A 22050-nucleotide genomic window follows, 5' to 3' on the forward strand; every position below is an offset into this window, starting at 1 on the left:
CCATGAACTATTAGTACTTCAAATCTTATTTCAGATGCTTCAGTGAAAGTACACAAGATTGGCTTGCTCAGAATGCCATAATAACAGCAAAACTCAGTTCTCTTCAAGTTTACCCCAGTTATGATCTTTTTTCCTCCATAACATTTAGATTGGTTTCCACAAAATATATTATCATATTAAAGACATATATAAATCTCAGAACATATGTAAGATTTTATTAATCATGCCTTCTGCACCATTTACAAATTCAATAAATGCTTACACTGGTAATAGGCAAGTATACATTACCTGTACAATCTTGAAAATTGCAGCCAAAAGTTGAACAAAGCTTTCGGATGACAAGCTCCTCAATTTGCTTGCAAGTGATGAGCCTCCACCTTAGCCATCAGATTGTTAGCATCATCAACTAGAAGAAACAAAATAGATACACACATACACAAAACCCACCACACTCCATAGAAAAGAGACACAAAGTTTGAGAACTCCATAAATAAATTATTTTATACATGCCATGTGTGAAGATGTACATGGAAGATTTATTATCCAAGTAGTTCTTACCATCTACATCCATAGTACGCTCTGCAATTAAATCAGAGTCTAGAGGTCGAGCAACAAGAACAGGAAGCAGCTCTGCAACAGCAGTCTTAATAGCAGTTTTCATATCAGCAGTAAGTGTATCACGATACGTCCTCAAGACAAAGGGGAGCTTGGCCTGACAAACAACCACCATATTACAAAATAGTTTCTTTTAAAATAGATCCAACCTCAGATTTCACCACTGAAACTAGAAAGTTAAAGTCCATGGTAAAGGTAAGAGTGATAAAAAGAAAATGGGGTTAATAGCTTGGATTATGCAATTGCAGGTCTGCACTAAGTCTACTTCCTTCTAGAACTTTGTCGGACAAAATTGAAGAAAATAACTTGGGTAAATTACCCAGTTGGTCACCAAAGTTTTTGTACTTTTCTGTTTTAGTCACTCACCTTTCAAAATTATGCTTTGGTCACCAAGATTATAAAGGTTATGAATTTCTTAGTCACCGGCTTTCAAACACTAATGAAACTTGTACTAGCATTCCAAAATGTAACTTTTGAAAGCTAATGAACAAAACAGAACAGCTATAAAACTTTGGTGACCAATTTTTTGTTGACTTTTACTTCATGTTATTACATGTCACATGCCACACTGGCAAAATGAAGTAATGTGGAATGCCAGGTATGAGTTCTATTAATGTCCAATGACAAGTAAACGAGATATGCAAAACTTTTATAACATTAGTGACCAAAACTGAAAAGTATAAAAGATTCATTGATCAACTGGGCAATTTAACTAAAATAATTATTGAAAAACAATTTTCTATAAGGCCGAAAACATGCACTTGGTAAGTCATAGACATTCGAAAGAAAATAAATCCTCTGTTTCTAGCAAGTAATCTGGCATTGGTCTGAAACAAAAGAAAAGGGTGGCACAATTCCTATATATACTCCTCCCTACAACCATTACTAATCAAGAATGAAACATAAGGTAGTGTTTGGTATGGGGATACCACTCAAAAAATCATGGTAATCTATGCCTAGTGATTAGATCATAATATTTGGTAACTACAATATTTGGTAACTACTTAGTGATCCTACATGACAATAATCTTGGATCATCGAAAGTGATTAAATCACTACCTTGGAGGGTGATTTAATTCCCCATCCAAAAAGAGTGAGAAACTTTTATCAACAGGATGAAGTGATATTAAAATTATCAATAGTTAATATTACCCATTTAATATGTGAATAAAAATCTTGTTTCTTTTCAAAATTAATTGTAATTATTTTATATTATAAATTTTTATATGTTCAAACTAATATTAATTATAACAAGTTTAAAAATATTGTGTCATTTTTTTTAATTTTTTAATATATAATATAATCTTTTGATTTTAATAAATTAGTTTTACTTTCTAATTCAAATATTTTTTACATAATTTATACTATAAAACTAGTTTACCTATCGATAAATATATTTTTTAATTTAATAATTTAATTATATTTTATTTACTTCAAAATAAAATATTACTAATTTTTACAAATTATTATCTTTAACATTGAAATCATTGACTTGTGTAGTTATTATAATGTGCACAGTTATTTTGGTACTTTCAAACAAAATAATCTATGATTTTTAGTAATAACAAATACAGTAATCTTTAATTACTAAAAATTAATGATTCTTAATCAAACAAAGTGATTCCAGATCACAAGTGATAAGATACCTTAGTAATAAGATCATCTCGACAATTAAATTACCTAGGTGATCTTGAAAAAAATATCAAACACTACCTAAAGGGGTCCGCACATGCATGACTCTACCAAATTCAAGGCCATTTTGGCCTAACTTATGAGCCTAGAAGTTTTTAAGTGAGCTTAAGGCTATTATTTGTAGCTCCCAATGAGCTTGTGGTGCTTTTCCTGTATATGTACTCCTCCCCACAAACTTTACTAATCAACATTAACACATAATGGCATCTGCACAGCATAACCTACGTAAGTCAAGGCCATTTCGGCCGATGACTTATGAGCCTAGAAAATATAGGCCTCATCTTTTTAAGTGAGCTTAAGGCTAGTATTTGTGGCCTACCACTAAGCCTGTTATGAATTCATGTTCAGCTTAAAGCTTGGTTAAGCAAGCTAAGCCAAGCCTGTTAGATTTTTCTGAAGCTCATAACTCATCATTCAGAAACATTAAAGGTTGTTTGTAAGTGTGTTGAACAATTTTAGAAGTGTACAAAAACAAATATAGCAAGCTCTTTAAGTCAATGTTGAGATAGAAATCAATGCTAGCATAAATTTTTTCCTTCAGATTTAGCTTTCAAAGGGAACTCTTATGGGCCAACTGAAATCAAAATTTTATTCTAAATGCTACATGCATGACCAACAAGATTTTATAAGTTCCAAGACAACTGAAACCAAAATATTCTTCTACAAGCAAACACTACAACAACATAATGGGAAACCAAGAATACTTTCTAATATTAGAAATATGCTCAGATTCTCTACTAACTACACCAATCAATTAGTTTCTCCTAGTCACCCCATGAGGCATATTTTACCTTGAAAAGACGTCAATATTGTTCCATCTGATCCTTATCCTTCCAAATTCTTCAAATTGTCCACTAGCTTTATTATTCTTCCAAGATTTGGTTCAATATAATCGCAACCACCAAAGATATTTCAAAAGTAAATTGCGGACCATTTAAACAACTTCAGAAACTTATATGCAAAGCATTTGGAGAGTAATTGTATCAATTAAAACATTTTGTAAAAGCAAAAAGTTAAATAGATACACAATAAGAAAAATGAGCTATTAGTTATTTCTTTTTCATGTTACCTATATAAAAGTTAAAGAAAGCACAAAAGAACAGGGACTAGTATGATATTTATGCCATCAATCTGGCAAGATGACAATTGGTCAAAATTTTAACTAGTTTGCTATGATAGTAAAATTTGAATTGTATAAATATCTAACATGTAAACCTTGTCAGTGGAGTTGGTTGCTCCTGGCATAGTATGTTCCTACATTGTCCTAATAAGCATTCTGGTTCTAAAATATAACCTTAAGTTTACTATAAGAGGATGTAAACAGCAGTCAAACAGTTAAACCAATCTCACTAATTGTGAACATTTCAAAACAATGATTCATGCTAAAGTGCACACCTAAAGTTGAACATCACATTAAGCAGGACTCTAAAAAAACTCCTTCACTAAATAGTAACAGATACATTGTGGGGTAGCTCAACTTTCACTAATTTAGCTTTTGATGTCAAGTCTTTCATGGAAGATCAAAAGACCAAGCTATACATCTATGGGTACACAACTCAGCTTCAAAAACAACAAAAACATAAAGGAAAATGAAATATGGAAAATCACTCACCGTTCGAAGCAGACCAATGATGAGAGGCAGAAGACAATCTCGAAAATTAGTAGTTTCTTCCTCGTCCAACTTAACCTGCTAACATATCCATTCAATTATTAGTTCCAATATATCATCAAACTTACTCATAAAAGTCCCTGTAACAATGAATAAAGAAATAAACTGTAATAAAGTATGAATAAGCCCTCAAACACTGAATGTGCATTTACCATCAATCTACTGTTTGGTTCAATCAAGCCATTAAACCACTATTTTTGTCCAGTTGACGTGAAAAACATTATAGAATATGTAATATTCCATTAGTTTCCAAGCAACTCCCTACATGTCATGATGAGGTAGGGGAAACAGTTAAGTTTAATTATTTTGGGACAAGTAAACCCGCCAGTCAGATTAAGACAGTAATATATGAGATAAAATTATTTTAATTATATTAATCACTGATCAACTAAATTACTGGGACCCTTTCTCTCTTCTCCCTAACTCCTTACCACACTAATGTTGCAGGCAAAGCAATTAGCTAAGGCCTTTTTCTGTGTGTGTGTGTGTGTGTACGCAATTTGAAATCAATTTCAATAGCCAACGACAACAAAAAAGCCCATGAAATTATTTCAACATATTCTGCTTCCCAGGCAATGAAACCTCATGTTTCACAATGATTTTCTGAAATAATATACAAACACTATTCAATGATACTCAACTCAGGCAAAGCAAATTCCCTGATGCAGATTCAAGAAAAGTCAACATAATTCACAAGAATATTTGGGATTATGGTCTGTATTGACATTGGATTAATTGAGGACATTATAACCAAAAATAGATTATATCAACTCGCATTTTTATATGTCTTTAGATGAATGCTGCAGGTTTTATGTTATTTTCTGTTTTCCAATGATTTTAAGAGCCAAGGCTATTAATAGTAACTTCCAGATTTATTTCAAATTGAAGGTTTTTAGTATAAGGCTTTACTAATGGACTTGGAACTAAAGTCCTTAATAGAGCATAAGTATTAGTAAAGTCCTTGACTGACGAGTAAAAGTGCTAGTCCATATATACCAATGTAATCTTTCTATTGGGACATTTAAGTAGAATAAAACTAAGGTAAGGTTCCTTACATTTTTTTCTCATTCCAAAATCAAAATAAACCCATGACCTAGCAACAAAACCAACACCAACTTCATTTTTCCAAATCAACAATTTTAAACCTATATCTTATTACAATAGGAGAACCTAGGATGCAGAAAACCATAACGAGATAAATCATAACCTTTTTCCAGCATTCTATCTCATGGATGTTATATAAAATCAACCTTAGGTGTGACTCCTAAAGAACCCTAACTGTGATACTTAGATATTTCCTATTCTCCTCTTCCAATCAATTTTCTGCAGTTTTTGTTGAGAATACAGACATGTCAGTTTATACATTGCTATGATAAAACCTTCAATAAGTCTAATTTTAAACCATAAGTACACCAACCCAATTAACCATCTGAATTCAAATCTAATCCATAAATTGTGTTCATGAGTAAGGTCCACAGTAACAAAACAGCTTCTAAACAGCCCTGAAAATCCCTGATCTCTTCACCGAGCTGAATCCCAAATCAAATGTCATACAACATAATTACTCTTACAATTTACCCACTTTTTGCCCTCAATTAACCACAAAATTTTAGTCACAAGGCCCCAATTTTTTTATTCCTATAGTATCAATTTCAGGCCAACTTGAAGCAACCCTCTTTTGCTGCCCTACATCACTTCCTTGCCATGAAAACATTGCAATACCAAAACTAAAAGCTCAATTATTCCTTCCTCTTCAATCAGAAAACATCCATAAAATTATAGATGAATGGCAGCAGTTGGATCACCATAACAGATGCTGGTGGGATGAGAATTCAACTAGGGTCCCGATACCCATGGGAAGCTGCATGGGAGCAGTTGGATCACTGTAACTGATGCTAGAGAAAATTGGAAGGGAGAAAGATCTAATATCTAGTGAGAGCCATTAATTATAGATGAAAGTGGTTTGAGTTTATACTTTTCAATTTCCACATTATTGAAGTTAACCTGGGTTGGCTAGGGTTTTAGATGGTGCTATTTTTTTAACATAATTGCCACATTATATTTTCCTTTTTTTCAAATTATATGCCACATTTTCTGCATCATAACTTTGATAGACATTTATTTTTTTCTCAATTGCAGTCATCATCAATTTAGGATAAAATCAGACAAGGATAATAGCTCATTGACTTATTGAACAAAAATAAAAGTTCCATGGCTCAATAGCACGTTAAAATGAGGTTCAAGGGCTTTTTCATGCATTATCTCAAACAAGAAAAATAATATTAATGGAAGAAAAAATAATTAACATTAAGCAGACAAAAGCAGCACAGTTTGTAAAGACCAGGACAAATCAAAACATTGAGCGGTCAACAACAATCTTGTATTCCTCATATTAAATAACAGAAGAACTAAAGCTGCAAAATATCAGACCACTGCAAACAAAAAAGCAGCGATAACAAGAATTATAGTTATTGTGCATGTTTATAGGAAAGAAGAGAGAAATCAAGAGAAGACAGGCAAATAACTCCAGTTTTACATTCACATGACCTTCAAGAGATGATAGTTTTTATAGGCCTAGAAGGATATGCAAATTTTAAAATAAATAAATAAATAAAATGGCAAAGAAAAGATAGTAAACAGCACTTTATGTTTCAAAGCAACTGTCGAAAATTGAGGCTCCATTTGATTCTTACTTTTGCTACTTGCTTTTTGGTTCCGGAAGTAAAAAGCAAAAAGTCCATTTGGATATAAAAGCAAATAATATTCATCAACAATTAAAAGTCAAATGAAGCCTTAATGAAAACACTGCAAAAACTTCTTTTTCTTCGCTTTTAAGCCATTGGGGTCAAGAACATCCACAATTCTTCAACATAAAATCAATTATAAAGTCCAACTAGTTCATTAGTTCACCATGTCAAGTTTAAAGCAGATATGAAGACCATCACATGAAGAATATCATATTTCCAATGCTATCAAGGGCTGTGTCTGGTATCCTAGTAAGTTGCCATAACTATTGCATCAAAAGTCAGGTTCAGAGGCCAGTGCATAAGCCACTTTCTATTGCTTCAAATTTAAACTTGAACTGGAAGGCGAGGAAAATTAAGCAAATAATAATAATGCAGGTACATTCCTTTAACATTGAAAGAAGTTCCTGAATTAATATCGAAAGAAGTTCCTGAATTAATATCGAAAGAAGTTCCTGAATTAATGACTAAGACCGGCACAGAGAACAATGAATGTATATCATGGCCAGGTCCAATAAAACTTCTCATTGAAAATTTTAAATTAAATTGTAAAGCTCCCTGCCATATTGTCAGTAATGCAACACGATATCACTTATAAAATTTCACTGCCTGGACCTCCCTACGCACTGCATTGCTCACAGTCAATGGAGAAAAATGAATGGGATTTATCACACACTATTGGCTAAAAATATAAGCAGCAAAACAGAAGCATTCAAGTTTTAAATGAAGAAACGAATGTAATTAAGCTTACTTCAACATCCTTGCCATTTAAGGAAATGGATGCCCTGGCTTTTGCTTTCAACAATATAACTCCATCTTTATCTCCAGCATTATGTATTGAAGTACGCATAAATTCTGCTGTAAGAATGCTGCCAAAAAGAGTAACAAAATATTACAAATTGATGAATCATGTTAGAAGAACAAATGCTGTGAAGAACATTTCCTATATCATTAATTTTACCCTACCTTTGGAAAATAAATAAAAATACCTGTTTATAGAATCTATAGAAGCCATTACATGATCGCGAAGGTGACGAAAGCAATGTAAACCAGTGAGCTCATCCCCATCCTATCAAAAGGCACAATTTCATAAATTAACAAAAAATTTAACTCCAGCAGTGTTTCTGATACAACAACATATAAAACCCCACCGCATTTTGATCATAAAGCTAGCAAGACGGATTTTCACAAGAGCAGGAATATAGTTTAAAGCATCGAAACTTCAAGATTTCACTTTTTGTGTTGTCCATCATTTTTAAATTAGTGAATATATGTGGACAAAAATGGTAAGATCAAACAACAAGACTCTTTCAAAGGACTCTGCAATCCTTAAAAATATTCAATTAAAATTGAAAAAACATAACAAATCAAAAAATTATAAAAGTAAGAGAGAATCTCATTTGATTTGGAAGAGATCAGGTTGGAGACAAGCAACATAGTGAGCTTCTCTCGAGTTTTGAAAGAGAGGAACAAATAAGAGAACATGGAAACAAATGTGAGACAAAAAGAACTTAAAATAATTAATATAAAAATTTAACTTGGTCATGAATAAAGATATAAGGACTGAAATTTCATTGTGCATTGTGAACATTGCATGGTTGAAACTTGAACTTTCTTTGTGAAAAATAAAGGTTTCAAACTCTCAAGCTCCTATTCCAGCATGCCAAGATAAATCTTCTTAAACATTGTAAACATTGAAAGAAGGTCACAATCTTCCAACTCTATTAACCATAATAAAGGACTAATAAAATAAATCTCACATTTGCTAATTTGGGGTTTATCCTAGGCAGATGAATACAATAAGTCACTTCACCTATTGTCAATTCGTTTTTGGTTGGATGTTGTCCTAAGGTTTAACATGGTATCATAGCCAACTCTAGCCCTGTTTGTTAGCCCCTTCTTCATATGTTTGCTATGCCTACAAGTAATGTCCAAGCCACACGATAAGGTTGTTATACCTACACGTTAAGTAAATGCCATGTAGTAGACCCATTATACCTACATGATAGGAGGAATATTAAAGCGATGATAAATAAAATCCTGTGTGTTAAGTTTGGAGCATCCTGGGTAAAAAAGTATGATAAAGGTCACTTCCCATATTGTCAATTGGCTTTAGGTTGGGTACCCATCCTAAAGTTTAACAAAGTAATTGTGTTTCAACTTTAAACCTACATCCACAAGAATACATGCAAGAAGTTTCCACCATAATAAAGAACATGATGAAGATTACCTTGAGTTTTAATGTCCAAAACTCATAAGGAACCACTATAACCCCACAACCTGAGAGCTATTACTCTCATATGAAGATCTATTCATCAAATAAGATGCAATATTTACAGCTTAAGCCCAAATGTTCACACTAAGCCTAGTGTTTGATATCATGGGTCGAGCTCGCTACAAGAGAGTTCTATTCATATGATTTGCAACCACATTCTACTGTGATGTACGCCAAACAGATTGGTGTACTAGCATTCCTTCATTCTTGCAGAACTCATCAAATCCACCAGAGCAATACCCAAAACTATCATCCATTCGCTACCACTTGATTTTCTTCCAATTTGGTTTTCAACAAAAACCTTACATAGCTTAAAAGTGACCAGCACTCAGTCCATATTATATCAAATCTTCCTCAAGTAGCCATCGATAAAAGTCAACAAATATCCGTAACTACCCTTACAAATAGTAAGAGATGAACCCCAAAGATCAAAGTAAATGCAATCCAATATGCCTTTGGTTATTTGAATCCCAATGTTTAATTTCATTCGAGTCTATTTTGCCAAATACAAAATGCTTGCAGAACAGTACTTTCCAATACAGTGCTTAAAAAAAAAAAGCCTCGCCTACTCAACACTATCAAACCTCTCTCGTGTGACCAAGCCACATACGCCACAAGCTAGTGAAGTTGGAATCTGGACCAGAATCTGGATAACCAAATGGTGACACTATAGCAGCACCTATAACAATGGTACTTAACAAGAAGACCATGCATCACAGTCAAAGACACCAAAAAATACTCTCAAAACTCAAACTTCACTTGAATACCAAAAGCCTTTCTTGTCTGAAATGCCCAAGGAAATCAAGTTTTTCTTCACTTAGAGAATGTTCAAAACATTTGTAAAGATTCTAATCATACTATCAAAAATATTTGATAGGAACTTGCCAATATCCATAACTTTACTAGCATGACCATCCTCCATTAAAGCTGATAATCACCTCTCATATGTGGCAAACAATTGTCAAGAAGTGCCAATACAAAATGTGGTAGTCGTGTCAAGAATCCATCCAACTGCGACAAGATTATTTGATACTGCTAGAACAATCTCAACATCATCTTAAGACCGTTTCAAGCCAAGGTGGGATTCGTAAGAAAGTGGCTTTCAAAATACAATGGCACAGTTGTCTTCACTTGAATTTTTCTTTTTCCTTTGGTGCCCCTACATGACATTTTAACCCCGGTCTTCTTACTTAGGTTTAAATCTCATTAAGGGCCACTTTAGGAAGCCTAAAAATTGAGGGGTATAAAACTGTGATTTGTGAGAGAAAACTCAATGTTCTCCGCTTGTTGTGGTATAATAGAAGAAAAAAAAGAGTTTAGGCACTTGGAGGGTTAAAAGAGAGTTTAGCAACAGCTCTTATGTTGTAGGGTTATGTTGGTTGAGAGAGATTTTTAGAGTAAAACCTGTTGTAATCTTTATCTTGTTGTTGATTATAGTCTTGTTTCTTATGTTAGAAATTTCTCATAGCCTTTGTCCATGAATGTAGGCTGAAAATTGACTTAGACCAAAGGGGAAAGTATAGTTAATTAAGACAGAAAGGGGTAAGCCCTACATGGAGTTCCTTTTTATTTACTGAAATTCTTGTTATCATACTGAAGCAGCTCCAATTCTTTCATATTATGAAAGGGCAGCCATACCTTAAAAATTCATGGTACAACGTTACATGGTTGAGATGAAAAAAGAAGTTTTATACCTTAACTGGAGTAAAATTTTAAACCCAATAGTTGGCAAATAAAATTTTAAACCCAATAGTCGGCAAAAGATAACAACTATTTTATTTGGTTTTATTCTAGGCTTCATATTGGGTTTCCTTCCATTGTTTACCTTCATATAACAAACAAGTGGAACAAAGGTAGTTTCCCTTTAAACCCGAAGCTTAGCTCAGTTAGTTTATGTAGCCACTCTTAAGAGGTGACATCCAGCAAGTTTGGAGTTCAAATCCCAGTACCTGCAACCCTTCCCTTATTCCCAAGTTGCAACCTCCTATATACCAAAAAAAATAAAGATAGTTTCCCTTTTCCCTTCATCCAAAATTTTCCTACTATCCTCACACAGAAGACCATAGCTTTGGATTAGCAACAAGGTTTTACACCAAGTAAATTTATAAATTTCAACAATTCAGCCACAATATAATTAACCGTTTCTATCCCTCCTCTAGCTAGACACTTCCACTTTTAGGTAATGTTTCATTTGAGGAATGCAGCTCAGTCTCCTAGGAATTTAATCAGTCAGTAGGAGATTCCTAAGTTGGTATGACAGGTTCCTCCTAAAGTGGCTTTGCCATGGTATCTGATCTCCCATGCAAAACCATGGAAATTTCCTTTATAGGGAAAGGTACGAAACTGGCCTTCTCAAGTTATAGGAAAGTTGAAAACCACTGCCTTCAAGTTTCCCATCTTACAAACCTAGTCCCCTTGTATGGTGAGTAATTTTAATTCTTGCACCATTATATGACTTAGGTTTATTCTTGCCCTCCAATCACAAAAACTGCGACTTGATAAGAGAATGAATGCTTACTTTTGCTGTTTAGCACCATGTCCAGTCATTTTTAAATCGATCAATCAATTTTGGAACTTGTCAGCACTTTCTCAAAAAGTGCATGGTCAATCAAACATGTTAATGTTACTTTCTCAAGAATTTAATCTATACCCTCCCATGCATACCATATACATCAATATTCTTCTCCAATCAATTTACATTTCAGCAAGTAATTTCCACAGATTATTTTCCTAGGAAGGCACCTTAAAAACATCAAAAGCACAATTTTCCCAAAATCTATCCTAAGTTTCAAATAAAGCTGTTGCCAGTTTTACAAAGTCACGCACCTACATCACAACAAAACCTCAACCCAGAGAAAACTACCATCAAGCTACAAAAAAAGGTAAAATGTTTTATCATCATGAAAAATGCAGCATGAAGAATTTAAATCAAACATCAGTACACAGTACAGCAGCATTGCTTCAGCCCAAACAAGAGCCCAATCAACATATGGTTACCTAATGAAATTGTGAGTGCTACTTAATGAAAAATGTTGATGTATAATATCAAAATAAGCACATGCAATGAAGAGGAAGCAGCATCAAAAAAACAAAAAGGAGAGAGTGAAGAAAAAGAAGCGAGGAGGGTATGCATGGAACAGAAAATAAAAGAAAGAACAAAGGAAGAAACTCTAGCCACAAGGTGGCAAAACATTAAATCCAATTTAACAACTTAAACCTCTGAGGCATGCAAGGCAACATAAATTATAAAAATAAAAATAAAAAAAGCATGATCTCATGGTTAGATGAACGTATACCAACAAGTGCTGTAGGTCATCTATAACATCCAAAGCTCCAGCACACTCTGCAGATGCAACAAGCTGCATAACCAAGAGAAATAAATCGAACTCTTCGAATATATGTTATTTTCCGTTTTCTGTTCTTTCTTGGTGGATTATACAAAGTAAAAGAGAGGGTGAATTTAAAGAGAAAAGAGGAAGTTAAAAAGCTGACCAATTTAAGTGCGGATAAAGCTTGGTTAACAGATAAAATAAGCTTCAATTTATGTTGGAGTGCCAACAAATTGGTCCTAGAGGCATTCAGCTCCTGAATCTGCCTAGCAGAGTCAACCAAATCAGCGTCCGAAAGCCGAATAGTTTCCTTCAACTCACGAATCCGACTGCATCCTTCCACAATCTTAACATTCAAGTCCTGCAACAGCCCTTGCGCTTCGAAGAAAGAATTGGAGCGCAATGAAATCTCCTTCACCAAATGCACCTCCACCACGTCCAAGTAGTGTGACAACTTCTCCTGAAGCACAATGTTTTCAGAAACATCGGTGAAAGGACAGGCTGCCCGGAAGGTGGCTCCATCTTCAAGTGCGAAATCTTCCTTAAAATAGAGGGCTGGGACCTCCCTTAAACAAGCCACGAGGGCTTCCCCAATGTTGTCAACATCGAGGGTTTGCTCCTTGGAGATGTGGTTTCGAATGTCCTCGAATCGATGGTAGGAGTCGGAGATGGAAGAGACGTAGGATTTGAAGTCGGATCGGGCGAGGTTGGAGGAGGCTTTGGTGGAGATTAAGGGGGTGAATTCAGGAGGAGAAACGGACCACCAACCAACCCATGAGGCTTCCAATTTGCCAGCGTGAGGGTTGTTGAGGATCGAGGAGAGACTTTGGCTACCCGCATCGGTGACGGAAAATGAAGCGGTTCGACCTATTGGAGACAACCTTCCCGATGGAGAAGGCTGTGGATCCATTTTCAAGATCTACAAATCATCAATCAAACAAAAGAATTGGCCAATTTTCAGTCTAATGATGATCAAAATAAAGTGTGCGTTTGTTTAGATGAAAGTAAAAAGACTAAAGTTGAATGCCTTTGTTTGAATTAAAAGGTGGTTTGGATCTGGAAAGAATGGGAGAGACAGAGAAAATGGGAGTGCCAAAGAAGAGAATGATCTGAGAATGAGAAGAAGAAGATGGTAGTGGGACTGGCGTGGCCATTGCGCAAAGAAGCGCATCAACCAATGAAAGCTGGACGCCGGACTGGACGATCAGCTTGGATTGGGTCCCGCCGCATTCTCTATCCGACCCGACCCGCAATAGCTCCACCATTTTTCATAATTGTTTTTTCCAAAAAGAGTTAAAACTACTTTTTTATCCAAATACCTTATTATTATTTGACCCAAACACCTCCCAAATGGTCAATCATTTAATGAAAAATAGTTAAAGTAATTAAAAAATCAATATTCATAATTTATCATTGCACAAATTTCAAGTGAAAAATAAGATAAATAATAATTTTATTTATCAAATTAACTTTGTAGAGGATAATGTTTAGAAAAATTTTAGTAAAAAAAAATTATTAAGCAAAAATTCATTTCAAAGGTTCGAAAGATTAGATCTTGAATTAGATAAATTTAGTCTTTACTTTAAGAGTTTTGATGATTTGTTCTTAAATTAAAGAAGTATGAACTTCTTTTAAAAAGTCTTGATGATTTAATCTTGAATTGAGAAAGTATAAATTTCATTTGAAGTTCATTGAGACATCTTCTTAAATTGAAAGAATATGAACTTCATTTCAAAGAGTATGGACTTCATTTTAAGGGTCGTCGAGATTTGTTCTTAAACTAAAATAGTATAAACTTAACTTCAATTACTTCAAGAGTCGCTGATACTTATTCTTAAATTAAAAGAATATGGACTTCACTTCAAAGGTCATTGAGACTTATTATTGAATTGAAAAAATATGGACTTTGCTTCAAAGGTTATTGAGACTTATTCTTGAATTTGAATAAGAATAGGCTTCCTTTCAAGGGTTATTGATACTTATTTTTGAACTGAAGGAATATGAACTTTGTTTTAAAGATCGTTAAAACTTGTTCTTGAATTGAAAGAATATAGGCTTCGCTTTAAGGGTTTGTAAAAACTTGCTCTTGAATTGAAAAATTATGGGTTTTCTTTAACATCTTAGAATTTGGTCTCAAAATTTAGGAGATCTAGGAATTTCGTCCCAAAGTAGGGATTCTTGAAAATTTATCCCATGTAGGGATTATTAGATCTTCAGGCTTTAATCTTTAGATTTTTTTCTTAAATTTGTTTGTTGGAATTTTGGAAATTATTTTTCAACTATTTCATCTTAGACTTGTATGAGTTTTAGAGACTTTGATTTTTCATATCTTCACTCTTCAAGAATTATCTTCTTGATCTTCAAATCTTCGTTCTCCAAGAATTATCTTCTTGATCTTCAAATCTTCGTTCTCCATGAATTATTTTCTTAATCTTTATATCCACATCTTAAGAGCTGTTTAGCTTTCTTTCTATACAAAGAATTGTCTACTAGTCTTCATTTTCTAATAATTGTGTTTCTGTGATTTACAAGAGTTTTTTATTTATAGTACTATGTGCTATTGGGTGAACAAATTCCAAAAGAATTTAAGTTCTTTAGTTTTATTTCTAAATAAATGTAGTTTAATTAAAGATAATAACTAATGATTCATGGTTGAAAGTTAATTAGATGACTTATAAATTCCTAAAATTTGGCTAAATTTTGGATTTTTCTTAAAATTATTTAATTTAATTAAGAGATAAATTGGATTATTCAAATATGAATTTTGATTAGCCAAGCCAAACATATTCATCTTCGATTGCCGAACGACATGTTTAATTAATTAATTAATTAATTATCTCATTATTCCACATGAAAATAAATAATTTATCACTTGAAAATTAATTAATTAATTAAAAAAAATTTCTCTGAACATGTGGCAACTTGGGATTCATAAAAAATTTTCTCCTTCTATATATATCTCTTCAAAACTTGGTTATGTACACAAATTATTGAGTGTAGCAAGTAGACAAAACCTTGAAACATAATTTGCTTTGGCATCACTTTTTATTGAAACTGAAATATTGATGGACAACAATTCTTTTCTTGAAGTATTTTGAGTTCTCAAAATGCTTTGACTTAATAAGAATTATTTATCAAATAAAATTAATCTAAAATACTGCTTAGCCAAATACAAATAAAAGGCCAAACTTAAAAAAAAATTACATTGCAATTTTAATTAGAATCCTATTGACATGATGCATCATTGTCAATTTTGCAATTACATTCTAACTTGAATTCATAATTGAAATTCTTTTTTCATCATATAATCTCTTTTATAGAAGTGTGAAAGAGAGACAAATGACCGATAACTACAGATTCATTCACCTGAATCGTATTAGTTAAGGTGCTACTATTGTAAATGTTTATGCTAGTTTTTTGGTTCATACAATGCAAAAATAGTCTCAATACTTTTTGGCACCCTATAATCCAAGGTATGTTAATTATTTTGTTAATTACTTAATTTGATATACGAATTTTATAATTATTACTTGCATTACATTCTAACATTTCATATATGACTATGATTTGCAGAGGTCATTGGCAACTACTTATCATTAAATATGCAACAATTACAATTTATTTTTTTTACTCAGAAAAAGAATAACCAAAACCCAAATCTAAGCCTATCAATACAATAAAAATGTATTCATCTTTGTAATGTGAACTACCATACATTTTTGTATGAGTATAACATATGTTTATGAGTTCCTTTGTGTTATTTCAGGGGATTAGGTGATGTTGATAGAAAGAAAACATTCTTTGGTAAGTGTCAAATATATTATTTTCTTTATTTGTTTAAAAGCACTTTGACTAACCAATAATTATTTTATAGGCTCCTTATCAACCAAGAACAACAATATGTGGATATTATGTCTTTCATTTAATGAAAGAGATTGTTATTAACAATCTTATAAGAACACAAGATAAGGTTAGCATAAATTTAAACTACTAATACTTGTTTTTATTAACCATAATAATGAAATACAAATTGATTGACATTCATTCATTTTTTTTTTCATAATGGGTTGAAAAGGAATAGTTCACGCAAAATAAATTAATGAAGTCCAAAATGAATGGTGTGATCACGTATCCATATTTGCACATTGGGCATTGAGGACAACAAGTTAGTAATGATATAATATATGTATAAAACTCTAAATTCTTTTTACTTAATATGAATCTATATTTTTTCATTAATAGAATTCATAATTATTTCATTTATACAACTATGAACAAATTGTTTGTATATACAAGTAAAAATTGTATCATTTACACAAATCGAAATATGTTCTATAATACAAATAACAAATTGATCATTTATACAAGATAAAATATTGTTATTCACATATGGCTCGTATCCAATTTCAATATATGTTTGTCGCATCTAACTTCAAGCTATCTGGCATTATATATATACATATAATACAAAACATAAATAAAAAAATTGTAACTCAATCTATGTTTGTCATATTCAAATCCAAATTAAGGCTGTAAATAATTTTCATAAATTTAAAAACTATAACTCAACGACACATAACATATGTATGTTGTAAAGATTACAAATAAACTACATATGTCTAGGAAAAGGAAAGTTAAAGGATAAGTGAAAAGCATTACATTCATGTAACTACTTTCATATGTAATCCTTTCTAAATACATGTGAAAGTGCAAAGAAAAAGCATACTTTATGAGTATCTTTTGTTATGTACTCACCAGTGAGAGCATTTCATCAATTGAGAAATAGTCGATTTGCATTATTTTATTGAAAAATGATATTCTTCTATCATTACTCTCAGTTTTTTTCTTGAAGAAAGATAAAATGCCTTTGATTTCAGTTATAATCTCATAATATGCATGCCTTATATTGCCTATAGCTTCAAGCAAGTCAGATATTTCTATATCGCTCCTAGAACGCTTTTTGTCTAACAACATTCTAGTGGTGGATGGATTTATTGTACAAATTGAACCTATTTTTTCATCATCCTCTACTCTCTCCTTTTTATGTGCATTATAGGGCTCAATATTTGAAGAGCCAAAGTCAGCATCCTTACCAACATTTAATAATTCAACTATAGCAGCTGTTATTTGAGCTTTTTGACTAATTACTTTGTCAATTCCAAATATAGTAACATAATTATCAAAGTGAGAAAAATGATTTTTCTTTAACCTTTTAGCATGTTGATAAATCTACACAAAAATTAAATACATATAAAATAGTTTGAATAGAAATCAACATTAAAATAATTTATACGTTATGATAAACTACTTATCCAAACTCACTCATCAAAAATTGACTTTTCAGCAATGATATATTTTTTCGATCATTCTAGTCAAATTCACTTGTATTTTTCATATCATAAATAGCATGATATTATCTTTTCAATAACTTAACTCTTGACTTGATATGTGAGTTAGCTTTAAATTGATATTGGAGAATTAGAGACTCCAACATCTTTTCAAGATATCTTAGATATCCAACTCTGAATGTTTTATTATCAACTTTTCATCTAAGATCATCTGTCAAATAATGTAGGTATTGGATAAGATTTGCATCATCCCCTTTTGTCTATGAATGGTTACCTACTGATGAGTTTTGTGTTCTTCTTCTTGGAGTATTTCTTATAAGTTTTCTAAGAGTGGTACCATATTAAGACATTTTTTATTTTCTAATCATATGGTTAGATATCATCCAACAAAATGCATATTAAATCTAAAACCAATGAAGATGAACATATAATTATTGCATGAAGTAAACCAATTGACATGGAAACAAAATAAAAATTATTAAAAATAATAGTCAACTACATCGTACACTCATCAAGAAAAAAAATAAAAAACTATATATTAAGAAAAGGTAGAAAACAAATTGTACACTTAACAATATTGTACAACATCAATTTAACTAATAAAACAAAAACTATAATGTCCATAAAACAAGGATTGCAACCAATTGGTGAACATCTCATGTGCTAAATTATCTCTAAACTGAGTCAAGCATCACTTGGCTCAACATACCTAATTAAAGCTTGATGTTCTGATCCATTTGGTTGGCTACCACTTCTTTCAACAACATCAACTTTAATTGGGTCAATTGCCATCTCAAACTTAATAAAATTATGAAAAATACAGTAAGCAGAAATTATTTTATATTGTATTTTTATTGGGTAAAATGACTTCTCCCTTAAAATTACCCATCTAGCTTTCAATATACTAAAACATCTCTTGATACAATTTCTTACTATAGAGTGTTTCATACTGAAGTATTCTTGAGGTGTCATCGGTTGGTGTCTTGGCCTCCAATCATTCAGGTGGTATCTTAAATCTCTATAAAATGTTAAAAAATCTTCCTTATTTATGTATCTGACATCACATAAATAGTAATAACTTATTTCAATGTCACAGCATTAATATACATAAACAAAAATGTGTTCTATGCAAAACTAAAATCAAAATATTCAAGCTAATGCCTGATAGGATTCTTAACCTATTTTTTAGTGTAATGGCATTCTTTAGCATTATGCCATTTGCTACAAAACCTTTTTAACTAAGTAGAACATAAATGAATTGTATTTCTAGTATGCAAATACCAAAAACATTGGTAGCAATTTCATTTTTTCTAGTCTAGTATCTAGGTTTGTCAATTGAGTCTACAATTACTTTTATATATGTTTCATCTAAGGCACCCAAACAACTCTTAAACCATGTTCATCTATTATTTATTGAATTTTTTGGTATCGATTTAGATTTTTTAAATAATAGAGAATGGAGTCTCAAAATAAAATTCAATATAGCATGAAATTACCCACTAATTGTCTCTCCAGATCTGGTTACTTGACACTTCATAACCCTATTTTTGTATAAATGGACAATGATATAGAGGAAGCTAATAACTAGTTCTTCTGTTGATATATGTCTAGATGCTTGTAATCCTCATTGTGTTTAGAGCAAATGATATAATTTTGCAAAAGCTTTCTTATCTATTTTACAACTATCTAAATATTATCTATTATTTTTAAAAATCATTATAGTTAAGTTCAACTCTCTAATTTGTAGCCTATCAAATGCACTATCAATGTAAGATAGTTTTTGCCTTTTTTTAAATTTCATTACAAATAATGTCATAACAACAATAAGTAACAAATGTAACATAGTCTCCATCTAGTTCAAGTGCGATATAAGTACTGCTACCAATTGTATCATCTTTCTTAGTAATAAATAAGCCATAACTATTTAGAAGAAACATTTTGGTTAATATAGAAAACATGTGTGAAAAGTAAATATGTACATTTCGTAAATGGAATTTAAGGCATATCCAACAAAAAAATTAAAAAAAAAAAAACAAAACATCTGTGGATTAAGGACTAAAACCAAAATGAAAAATACATATGTTAGATCTATATTCTTTCAATCAAAATCTAAATGTGATCTAAACAAATAAAACAAGAACACATTTGAATCAAACATATTACGCATAATAGATAATGATATAACTGATAATAGACACATTGTTTATTGACAAATACAAAATAAACTAAACAGGACAAAGATGAAATCACAAATGTTGTAGTTGATGCTGGCTGAAACAAAGAATTCTTTGCTTAGAGATCTGTGATGTTTTCTGAAAAAAAAAGTGATCTTTGTTATTCAACAAAATTAAAGACTCCAAATATAGTGTTTCTTATGTCATAAACATTGTAAATGTTATTAAAAATTAAACTTTTATTTAACTAGACATAAGAACGTTTGTACTGTCAGAAACTCGATTTCTGAGATGAAAAAATTAAATTTATTATGAGTTTTCAAATACTGCGTTTCTTTGAATAGAAACACAGTAAATATTCATTGTTATCGCAATATTCTAGTAGAAAATGAAAATCATACTAGTTGTCAAAAATTGCATTTTTTTCAAAAAACGTAGTAAATAAGCACAATTACTACGTTTCAAAACGTCCAAACACAATATCCAAGTGGCAAAAATGACATTTTAAAATTTGTCAAAAACTAAGTTTTTGTTAAAATAAACATAGCAAATAAAAAACAATTATTGCATTATAAAGCATACATACATTGTATTCCAATTTGAAAATAAAAAAAGTACATGTTAAATACTGCATTTTTGTTAAAATAAACACAGTAATTAAATTTACTCAATTACAAAAAAAAATTCTAACAAAAAGTAACTATAATTATTGCGTCTATTTCCAACAAATGCAATATTTGACGTTTGCAAGAAAACAAATTACCATATGTTGATTTTCGAAAGAGTAAAATATAAATAAAACATTTTTTATTGAGGTCAAATGTGAGGCAAAAGTAATTTTTCCCCCAGAATCTTAAAAAACCACAAAGAAAGGTGGGTTTCTGATTTTTGGACTTTTGAATATTATAGAAATTTACTATTACTCACAGGAATCAGATACCTGCAAACCAAACATAAGAATTACATACCCACAAATAAAATTTTGGAAGTAAATCTCAAAGTCTCTCAAACCAAATGCCTCATAAGTTTATTTAAAATGTGGACTCGTAATAATGCTTAATGAGGTGATACTTGTGTCACTCATAGATTGTTTTTGACATACAAACTTTTAAAAGTTTAAAAAGTTATTATATATATTTAAGTATGTTTTAGAAAATAAAAGTTAATCATATAAAGCACATTTTAAAAAACATAATATTTTATATTTTTAATTTTATTTTTATAGATATTTATCAAAATTTAAAATGATTTTTAAAAATTTAATAAATATAGTAATAATTTTATCAAATGATTTATGCTTTTAAAATAATAATAATAAAAAAAACTTATGCACATGCAAATGAGAGAGAATACATATTGTTAGTATGGTAATAGTGAACACTAGTAAATTACCCACGTTAGACAGAAAAATAAATTTTTATTTTTAATTATTTTTAAATAATAAAATTTAATTATTAAATTATTTAAAATTATTTCTAAGTGAATAAGTTCATTTCATTTTCAGATTCAAGTACAAATTTTTAATAAAAATTAAATTGATTTATAAAATATCTATATTCTCTAAAATTATTTTAATTATTTGAAATCTTATTATTTTTGATAAAATATATTATTATGTTATGTAATTATTAACAAATATTATATTATATTCTTATTATTATTAATTATTAAATTTCAATTATATAAAAAATAATGAAATTTTTTAATTTTGATAGTAATAATAATGAATTATTATCATTTTTATGATCATTTGAAATTAACTTTTTATTGGAATAAATTGTAAGAATATTCTTATACTTTAGTAAAATTGACTATAGGATTCTTTAATTTAAGAAAATATTTTAAAATTTGTTACTTCCTCAATTTGAAATTATTTAGGTGTTATTAATTTTCACATAATTTAAAAAAAAGTTTTAACTTTAATTTATTTAATATTAAAATTTAATTTTTTTATAAAATTAAAATTTCATGATTTTTAATATCAAAAAGTAAAAAACTATATAATTTTAAAATATAAAAAAATAAGAGTTTTAGATGTTCAAAAAAGAAATTATAAACTAATTTTGGGATATCTAAAAAAAATATGGACACAGAAACTGAAATGAAAGGAATATTACAAATTTCAAAATAATATTCATCATTTGGGATTTTTCAAATAATTATTTTATTATTAACTTTATCTTTTTTGTGTTTATGCCGAGCTT

General features: G+C 30.7%; 1 protein-coding gene across 6 annotated transcripts in view; it reads right to left on the minus strand.

The window, feature by feature from the left end:
- LOC111278862 (vacuolar protein sorting-associated protein 54, chloroplastic-like) overlaps positions 1 to 13476 on the minus strand; it is a 42338-nt gene extending 28862 nt beyond the window's left edge. For 5 of the 6 annotated variants that reach the window (XM_022865555.2, XM_089764462.1, XM_089764464.1 and 2 more), the window contains exons 1-7: positions 12488 to 13476; positions 12292 to 12354; positions 7710 to 7789; positions 7472 to 7589; positions 3920 to 3994; positions 559 to 712; positions 289 to 377 (exon numbers count right to left, since the gene is read on the minus strand). In XM_022865555.2, coding sequence (XP_022721290.2) covers positions 289 to 377; positions 559 to 712; positions 3920 to 3994; positions 7472 to 7589; positions 7710 to 7789; positions 12292 to 12354; positions 12488 to 13234 — 1326 coding nt within the window. In that variant the 5' untranslated portion in view covers positions 13235 to 13476. Of the gene's footprint in view, positions 1 to 288; positions 378 to 558; positions 713 to 3919; positions 3998 to 7471; positions 7590 to 7709; positions 7790 to 12291; positions 12355 to 12487 lie in introns of all 6 variants that reach the window. The other variant, XM_022865554.2, reaches the window with a different exon arrangement.
- Between the last annotated feature and the right edge of the window lie 8574 nt (positions 13477 to 22050).

Source organism: Durio zibethinus, chromosome 8 (assembly GCF_047325235.1).
Source record: "Durio zibethinus cultivar Kanyao isolate XHJ-2024 chromosome 8, ASM4732523v1, whole genome shotgun sequence".
Lineage (NCBI taxonomy): Eukaryota > Viridiplantae > Streptophyta > Magnoliopsida > Malvales > Malvaceae > Durio > Durio zibethinus.